Here is an 8,723-nt window from a genome sequence, read left to right on the forward strand (position 1 = left end):
CACACAACACTCAGCTATTTTTTGGTTGCAGCCATCATTGTTGTTTGGTGGGCTCGGGCTGGATTCGAACCCGCCACTTTAGGTGTATGTGGCTGGTGTCTTAGCCACTTGAGCCACAGGTGCCGAGCCAGACATCAAATTTCAAATGGTTAACTAGGGTGAAGAATTTGACATATGGTCTCGGGGCTTTTAATCTTCATTCTTAACAATGGGTCTTTTAATGCTATAATTCGTCATTTTTTTAATATACAAAAATGTTTAGTCATTCCTCTAAAATTATACATTTTTACTTGCATAAATAATATGTTTTATTCCTTTGGGAGTGTAGAGAGAGACTGCTTCATACTGAAGTCAGCAACAGAAATGCCCACTATTAACGAACTTACAGTGCTGGTAGCACAAAGAATGCTTTGGTTGTGTGGGGGAGGCTTATTGGTTTCAAAATAATGTTGGATGTACTTTGGAACTGGCAAGCAGACAGTGCAGTGGGGTATTGCTAAAAGAGAAGCAGCAGGAGCACGGATATTTCATTCCTCACCTGGTGCTCTTGGCGGCACGGGTGGTGCTGTCCATGCAGCACTATGGCAACGGCCAGCCGAGATCTGCCGAATGTTTTTCCCTTGTAGAACTGTTACCAAGGTTGGTTCTCGAACATGGTTGGTGTGGCCTAGGCCCAGCTGGGAATAAATTAAAAATACACAGAGATTCAATTAGAAAGAGGAAGAGAGAAAGTCAAGGTGAGATGGTACAGATATAAATAAGTTAATATGTGTACCAAGTATCAGCATTGATAATTAAATAAATTCTGATTTTCTTTATCATAGTAGTCCTCACAGTTCAGACTGTCTCCTAAAACCTAAGTTGCAACAAAGCCATTCCAAATCTAGCAAATGAGTCTTAGTGATTGAACACATCCTTTTCTTAAAAAGCAATGAATTCTTGGAACGTTAAAAAGTAACAGAATGATCTATAGAGAATTTACTTAAAACACAATGATTTCTGCATAACAATAAATGCAAATAAAAACATACATAGAAGGACATTGTTATCTCCAAATCTCTATTCCTAGGGTCTCACTGGGATACCCAGTGTTTCAGCAGCTAAGCAACCCAATGTCGTTAGGAAAAATCAAGTCATGGTACCAGCAGAGTACTCCCAAGGTATCTTCGACATTAATTCTCTGGCTTCTGTTAATGTAGTGATAAGCTGACTACAGGCAGCCAAACTGAGACTACTATGAATAATGTCAGATCATCAAACTAAGGGTCCCTTGGCAGGATAAGCCAGACTCAGAGAGGGCTTATGGAAGAAGAGGAGATGGTTCTGTATATGGAGCTAAAAGCTACTGTCATAGCAGACATCTCAAACACCTGCCACCAAGATCTCTCCTTCCTCCATAGACAGAGGAGCCTGAACAAGTCAACCTCTTGAGTCTTTTCTCAACTTCTAAGAAGCTTAGCTGAATAATGGGGGTGACAACTTCCCAGATCAACTGATGCTCCCAAGATCTAATCTTATGTATTACAGTAATAATAGTGACAATGGTGACAACAGCAAATACATAGTACTGTTTACTATGTGCCTTATCAATGTGTGTAGACACGGCCAGGCACAGTGGCTCATACTTGGAATCCTAGCACTGTGGGAGGCCAATGCAGGTGGATTGCTTGAACTCAGGAGTTTGAGACTAGCCTGAGCAAGAGCAAGACACCATCTCTAATAAAAATAAAAAAAATTAACGGGGCATTGTGGCAGACACCTGTAGTTTCAGTTACTCAGGAGGCCGAGGCAAGAGGACTGCTGGATCCTATGAGTTTGAGGTTGCTGTGAGCTATGAAGCCACAGTACTTTAACCAGGGCGACAATGTGAGACTCTTACCTGTCTCAAAAAAAAAAAAAAAAAAGTAATATTTTTTATTCTTTTTGGTATTCTACTCACTGAGCTATGGGTACTGAGCCCAAAAAAATTTTTTTTAAATTAAAATAAAATTTTTAAAAGTGTGTGTAGACACATACATACACATTCTTCAGTTGATCTTATTCACTCTGCTATACTGCCAGAATTTTTAAAAAATCATGGTATAATACTTCTTGGCCACAATTAAAACACAGAGAGCTACATAACTAGACTCACAAAATAATTAATCCTGTGGCAAAGTGATTCTTAGAGCTTAGTGTTAGATATTATGAGTTTTCTAGCTTATCCCTTTCCCAAATGAGGAACATTGTCAGATTTCTAGAATATGAGAGCAGCAAGAAAGATAAATACTTACCTGTCCTTCTGAATTGCTCCCCCAGGCGTACACATCTCCATTTGATGCCAAAGCAAGTGTGTGTTCAGCTCCAACTGCTACATCTTCAATGACCACTCCAGCCAGGACAGGAATTTGCTGTGGTCGATTGTGATTGCGAGCACGCCCCTCTGGCAAGCCGATCAAGCGATCTGAAAAAAACAGCAAGAGGAAATGTTATGGATGGCATATCACATCCTTTTATATTTACTAATTAATCCTTTAACTTTTGTGGTAGAAGAGCAATCACATATGTAATTCATTGGGGCAAAAGCTGCTATTCTGATTTTTCTGCTATTCTGGCAAGGTATACCAGATTTTGTATAAATAAAAAGTTTAAAGCTGTTTCTTTACAAAATGTCACAGTCTCCTTATTCACAAATGGAAAGAAAACCAAATCAAACTTCCATCCAACCTCTCCCCTTAACCTTGCCAAACTTCTACAATGTGCTAAGTAGCCTCTGAGGCTCAATGTCTTCTAGGACCATTTGGCCTGTTCACCTTTTTGCAGCCTAACTTCAGGGGTCCTCAAACTTTTTAAACAGGGGGCCAGTTCACTGTCCCTCAGACCATTGGAGGGCCAGACTGCGGGTCCCGAGATCAGTCGGCTGCTAAACAGGACAGGCAGTGGCGGCAAAAACACCCAGCAGGCTGGATAATGTCCTAGGCAGGGTGCATGTGGCCCACGGGCCATAGTTTGAGGACACCTGAACGTCACTTTCAATGCTACACTGAAATTGTACTCTCAAAAGTTGTTGCCTAACTGCAGGGGCCTTTTCTTAGGCCCAAGGGAACACCAAGTAACATTTTGATAATGTGGCCTCAGCCCCTCCTACCTCTCAGAGACTGTGCACCAGCTACCTCTCTTACTACTCCTTACAAAGCCAATTTTCCTAAATCCTCTTCCTCTGCTTACCTTCTCTTTACCTACATTCCTTAGAGTCCTCTATACTCTCTCCCTGTTTCTTAGATACTTTTAATAAGGGTTTAACTACTACCATTATGCAGTTATAATGTCCCAAACTTACATCTCTTCCCCACAAAATAGTTAATGTCCTTAGTTATTGACATCAACATTCTTCCATAACTAGAAACTTCAGTCATGGTTTAATTCTTCCCCTTCCTCACTCCTGTCTCACATGCCTCTCAGCCCCTTGAACTAGCCAAGAAGTTCCACTTAAGAAGGTGACTATATTGCCAACAAGTCTCACCGTGAACGCTTGAGTTAGGAGCCTACTTAAGATTTAAACCATAAATGTCTATGAATTCCTCCCATTCCTAAGATCTGTAGCCCTGATTTCTCAAAAGAACACAGAAGAGCTCTAGTGGTCAAGGTAGTACTTTTGGCAGCATGTTGGAGGTAGTAGAAAGGAGGAAGGGAGGGACCTTGGCAGGAAATCTTCTATCAAGAGTGAAGGCTCTACATAAGGGGCTTTAATGGGAAGGGAAGTTTGTCTTTACAAAAAAGTTCATAAAAGCAAAACAGAAAAATAGTCTAGTAAGTAATGGTTACTTGCCACCCAGAATAAAAAAGGACTTGATTTACAGCACTTTCTGTAACACTGGAAGGCAAATGTTTTCATAACGCATGTATACACAAAACAAGCAATGTAATCTGAAAAATGTCTTACCTTGACCAAAAGTATATACATGACCATCTTTGGTTAAAGCAACAGAAAACTGAGTTCCACAAGCAACCTTTTTTATTCCAATTCCACAAAGGACATCAACTTTCTGCAAAATAAAGTATAAGGCATAAACTTTAAAACTTAAAAAGGAAAACAAAAACATTCTTGAATTTGCCTATGCGCACATATAAAGAAATATCTTCCAGTAAAAATATTAATAGTCACCTACCTATTCCATCCAAATCCACACTCCTAAAAGTTATTTTCTCCTACTGTTGTAAAAACTAACTGAATTTAGGAGAGGGAGTATGCAGGCACAGAAGCAGGGGGATATTCCTAGGACCCCATGTGAAGTAGCAGCATTCTCTGGGCAAGAGTTTCAAAGAGAAATTCCTTTTAAAAAACATTGCGACACCATGTGAAGCCATGGCCTACTTCCTATTAAACTATTTTAACTTTCACAGGTGACAATAACTGCTTTATATGTTTCCCCAAAGAAGGCTTCTCTGAATATTAACTAGTCTAGCCATCAAGATGTCACAGACAACATAGAATCGTTAATCTGAAGCTGACTATAAATTGAAGATATGTAAATCATGCTGTTGATTAAATGTCAGGAAAATCCACATGGAAGAATTGCCTAGGAAGTCTTCTGCAGAGTCAAGAAATCGTCTATAATTTGAAAAGTAGCTTTTAATTATTTGTTTCTGCACTTGTATTTCCTTTACATTGTTTTTTAAAAGGAGATGCATACCTATATAACTCAAGGGTAATAATAAGCCAAAATAGCAGCTGTGAACAGAGGATTACAAAGGATTACTCATGGTTACCTCTGTAAGATGCCCTGGAGATAAATTTCTACCTATCCCTCTCTGCTGCATTTGGAGGTAATCCTACAGTGTTCAGCCCCTCTAGGGAAACCAGAAGCTTATCCTTGTTATCCTTATTTTAGTTATTAACGGATTATTTTAAACCAAGACCTAGGATGCTGGGGATTCAAGCATGAGCAACAGAAGCTTCTAAACCTCATTATGAATTACCAAAAATGTTAAAGGTAAATTATTTCCAACTAAAGTAAGTACTGACATAAATGAAAACTATTTTTGTTGTCTGAAAACAGTCTAAAAACAATACTGACCTGAGGTGAAGATTTTGCAGTGGAATTTCCTAAGCCTAGTTTTCCATAGTCACCATCTCCAAAAGCCCAGACCATGGAGCCATCTGCTGACACTGCCAATGTGTGGTTTAAGCCACAAGCCACCTGGGGAAATAACAAGGTATATGGTTAAGACAAACCACAAGACTTAAAACACATATCCTGTTTCTAGGACCCTTTTTCTCCATTTCAGTGAAAAACTTGGCTATGTTTCTAAAGATTTTTATTGGCTTCAGAGCATACCACAAATGTGAACCAAAATATGTTAATAAGAAATAATTCCTAATGTCTACAAAGAACTTTTTTGTTCAAGGTAAAATCTTTCAAATATCTGTAGCTAACTCAGAACAAAACAGTATAAAATACAGGAGGGGAAGTACATATAACTCAAAAATATCATTTATACTAGACAGTATCTAAGGACCGATATAGAAAAAAAACAAAAGTATCTTATCTTCTTGTTAAGAGATACTCTTAATGTATATAGGACAGAGATAATTACTGCATAACAGTAATTCAGCCATCCAACTCAAGGCTACCAGAGAGGGATGACAAATATCTATACTGTTTAAAGGTTTTATAGCAGGTAATATTAGTACTTTATAAAGGGGCTTTAAAAAATATTCACATCCTAGGTGGTGCCTGTGGGTCAAAGAAGTAGGGCGCCGGCCCCATATACTGGAGGTGGTGCGTTCAAACCCGGCCATGGCCAAAAATTACCAAAAAAACAAAAAAATTCACATCCTGAAATAAGGGTTTTGCGTGTTTGTTGTATAACCAAACATAGGGACTTAAAAGACAAATTTCATATTGGTGAAAAAAATAAAAAATTATTAATTGGACCATACAAAATGTACATCAGGTTAAACACTATTGGCAATACTGGACGTCTTGAAAGTAAAGGAAATGAGAACTATATTAGCTGGAAGATTTTATTCACTTACTCCATACCTGTCCAATCTGATATCCCTCCAGTGCAGTCACTCTCTCTGGAAGTTTTTTGTTAGAGGTGTTTCCAAGACCTAGACGACCATAGTCACCATTCCCAAAAGTAAACAGCTTGCCATCTGAAGTTACCACTGCTGAATGCTTAAAGCCACAAGACATCTAAAACAGAACCAAAGAGAAAAAAAAATTTAACAGAGCTTACCAAAAAAAGATAAATGTTTTGGTTATTAATGTAGCAATAAAGATTTTTTACATAAATGTCACCGAAAACTCAGGATCTTCAAGACTCGTGTATTCTACCTGCCCAAGTGACTCTCCTGTTCCCAGGTCTGATTTATCTCAACAGCCTCAGGAAGACCAAACAAACAGCACACCTTAGAATTAGTATTAACTACTCTTTAGCTGTGTACAGATGACCTTACTTAGACTAAAGGAGAAAACAAATGGTGAAAATCTTTGTAAACCTTAAGGTGCTGTGCAATTTTACAGTATTATTTTAGATCACTAATCTATTTTCTAGAAAATGCATATGGACTTAGCTTTTGTAACAAAAACCAAACTCCACATGGTTTCTTCTAAGGGCCCACAGCACCCTAGCCTGGGCCACCCAGCTGGCTCAGGAAACAAATCCCATTCTAACACAAAGCCCATTCAAACTTCTGATAAGCTCAACAGTGAATTTGAACATCTAAAACCAGTGACCCTCTTATAATCATTGTGTAATATTATTTTTCCTGTATTTCCTGTTGCCTAAATTCAAGATTGCTCTTCAACAACTAGTATATTCATTCAAAGGCAAACTCAGTCATATGATCCCTGACCTGTACCACTTCTTCTCCTTGTAATGCCTCGATCTGCCTGGGCCGTCGCTGCCTGTCGCTGTTCCCGTGGCCAAGTTTACCATAGTCACCGTCTCCCCAACTAAAAACCTCACCACTTTCAGTTAGGGCCATCGAGTGCCCATCAGAACCACAGGAAGTCACCAGCTGGGTCACCACAAAGCCTGGAACAAAGCAGAAACCCAACAGGAGTCACTGGATATTTAAAACTCTCCTCTTCACTTGCCACTGCTATTGAATACTCTCAAAATCAAAAAACACCAAAATGATACTATAGAAATAAGAATAACTTATTTAATTTGGCTACAAATTTTATTTAAATTTATTCAAATTGAGCTGCGATAAACAATCTAGTGCAAACCTAGCAAATCTGAGTGCAGTCATAAAATAATGAAGATGACAAGAAAAATAAGGCAGATAATAGCAACAAGTATAGGCATTTGTCTATGTTCCAGCCACTCCTATAAATGCTTTACATGGACAATCTCATTGTCTATTTTCACGTAGGAAATATGGTTATTAATCTATAAGGCAAATTCTTATTGGGCAGCACCTGTGGCTCAGTGAGTAGAGTGCTGGCCCCATATGCCAGAGGTGGTGGGTTCAAACCCAGCCCTGGCCAAAAACTGCAAAAAAAAAAAAAAAAATTATTATTTAGAGACAAGGTATTTCTCTGTTACCTGAGCTGGAATGCACTAGCACTATCATAGCTCACTGCATCCTCGAAATCCTGGACTGAAGCAATTCTCCCAATCAGCCTCCCAAGTAGTTGGAACTATAGGCACCTACTACCACATAAGGGTAATTTTTTTTTTTTTTTAATTTCAGGTTAATGTAAGGATACAAACAACCAGGTCAAAATATTTAATTTTGTTAGGTAGTGTCCCTCTTCTGGTTATGTCCTGTACTCAAAAGGTGTGCCAAAACCCCCACACCATGCCCACTCTACCTTCCCTCTCCTCCTCCCCCCTCATTACCTCTCCCCCTAACTTGAACTGAAATGAATTTTTCTCCTGTGCATAAACTTTACTAGCTTCATATTAGTATTGAGTACACTGGATAATTGCTTTTCCATTCTTGTGATACTTTATTAAGAAGAATGTGTTTCAATTCCATCCAGGATATTACAAAAAATGTGAAGTCACCTTTTTTTTTTAATGGCTGAACAGTATTCCATGGTATGCATATACCACAATTTGTTAATCCATTCCTGAGTTGATGGACAATTAGGTTGTTTTCACATCTTGGGATTATAAATTGAACTGCGATAAACAATCTAGTGCAAATGTCCTTATGATAAAATGAATTTTTTCTTTTGGGGAGATGCCTAGTAGTGGGATTGCCAGGTCAAATGGGAGATCTAATTTGAAGGATTCTCCACACTTCTTTCCAAAGAGGCAGTATTAGTTTGCAGTCCCACCAACAGTGTAAAAGTGTTCCCCTCTTTCCATATCTGTGCCAGCATCTGCAGCTTTGGGACTTTGTGATGTGGGCTAATCTTACTGGGTTTAGGTGATATCTCAGGGTTTTGATTCCCATTGCTCTGATTAGGGACAATGAGCATTTTTTCACACATTTGTTAGCCATTCATCTGTCTTCCTTAGACAAGGTTCTATTCATGTCTCTTGACCAGTGATAGATGGGACTGTTTGCTTTTTTTGTTGTTGATTAATTTGAGTTCTCTGTAGAGCCTAGTTATCAAGCCTTTGTTGATTTGTAATATGCAAATATCTTTTCCCATTCTGAAGGTTGTCTATTTGCTTTGGTTGTTGGTCCCTTAGTGGTGCAGAAACTTTTCAGTTTAATTAAGTCCCATCTATTTATTTTTGTTGTTTCCAATTGCCATGGATTTTTTTTTTTT

The 8,723-nt window shown here is 38.6% G+C and overlaps 1 protein-coding gene across 1 annotated transcript in view; it reads right to left on the reverse strand.

Moving 5' to 3' along the window:
* Positions 1-8,723, reverse strand: part of HERC1 (HECT and RLD domain containing E3 ubiquitin protein ligase family member 1) — a 206,425-nt gene that overhangs the window by 13,111 nt on the left and 184,591 nt on the right. Inside the window, exons 64-69 of the mRNA XM_023510003.1 lie at positions 6,845-7,026; positions 6,027-6,182; positions 5,058-5,180; positions 3,923-4,025; positions 2,274-2,443; positions 539-677 (exon numbers count right to left, since the gene is read on the reverse strand). Of these exons, the coding sequence (XP_023365771.1) occupies positions 539-677; positions 2,274-2,443; positions 3,923-4,025; positions 5,058-5,180; positions 6,027-6,182; positions 6,845-7,026 (873 nt within the window). The remainder of the gene's footprint in view (positions 1-538; positions 678-2,273; positions 2,444-3,922; positions 4,026-5,057; positions 5,181-6,026; positions 6,183-6,844; positions 7,027-8,723) is intronic.

Source organism: Otolemur garnettii, unplaced genomic scaffold, assembly GCF_000181295.1.
Source record: "Otolemur garnettii isolate 467f Iridium unplaced genomic scaffold, OtoGar3 scaffold00011, whole genome shotgun sequence".
Taxonomy (NCBI): Eukaryota; Metazoa; Chordata; class Mammalia; order Primates; family Galagidae; genus Otolemur; species Otolemur garnettii.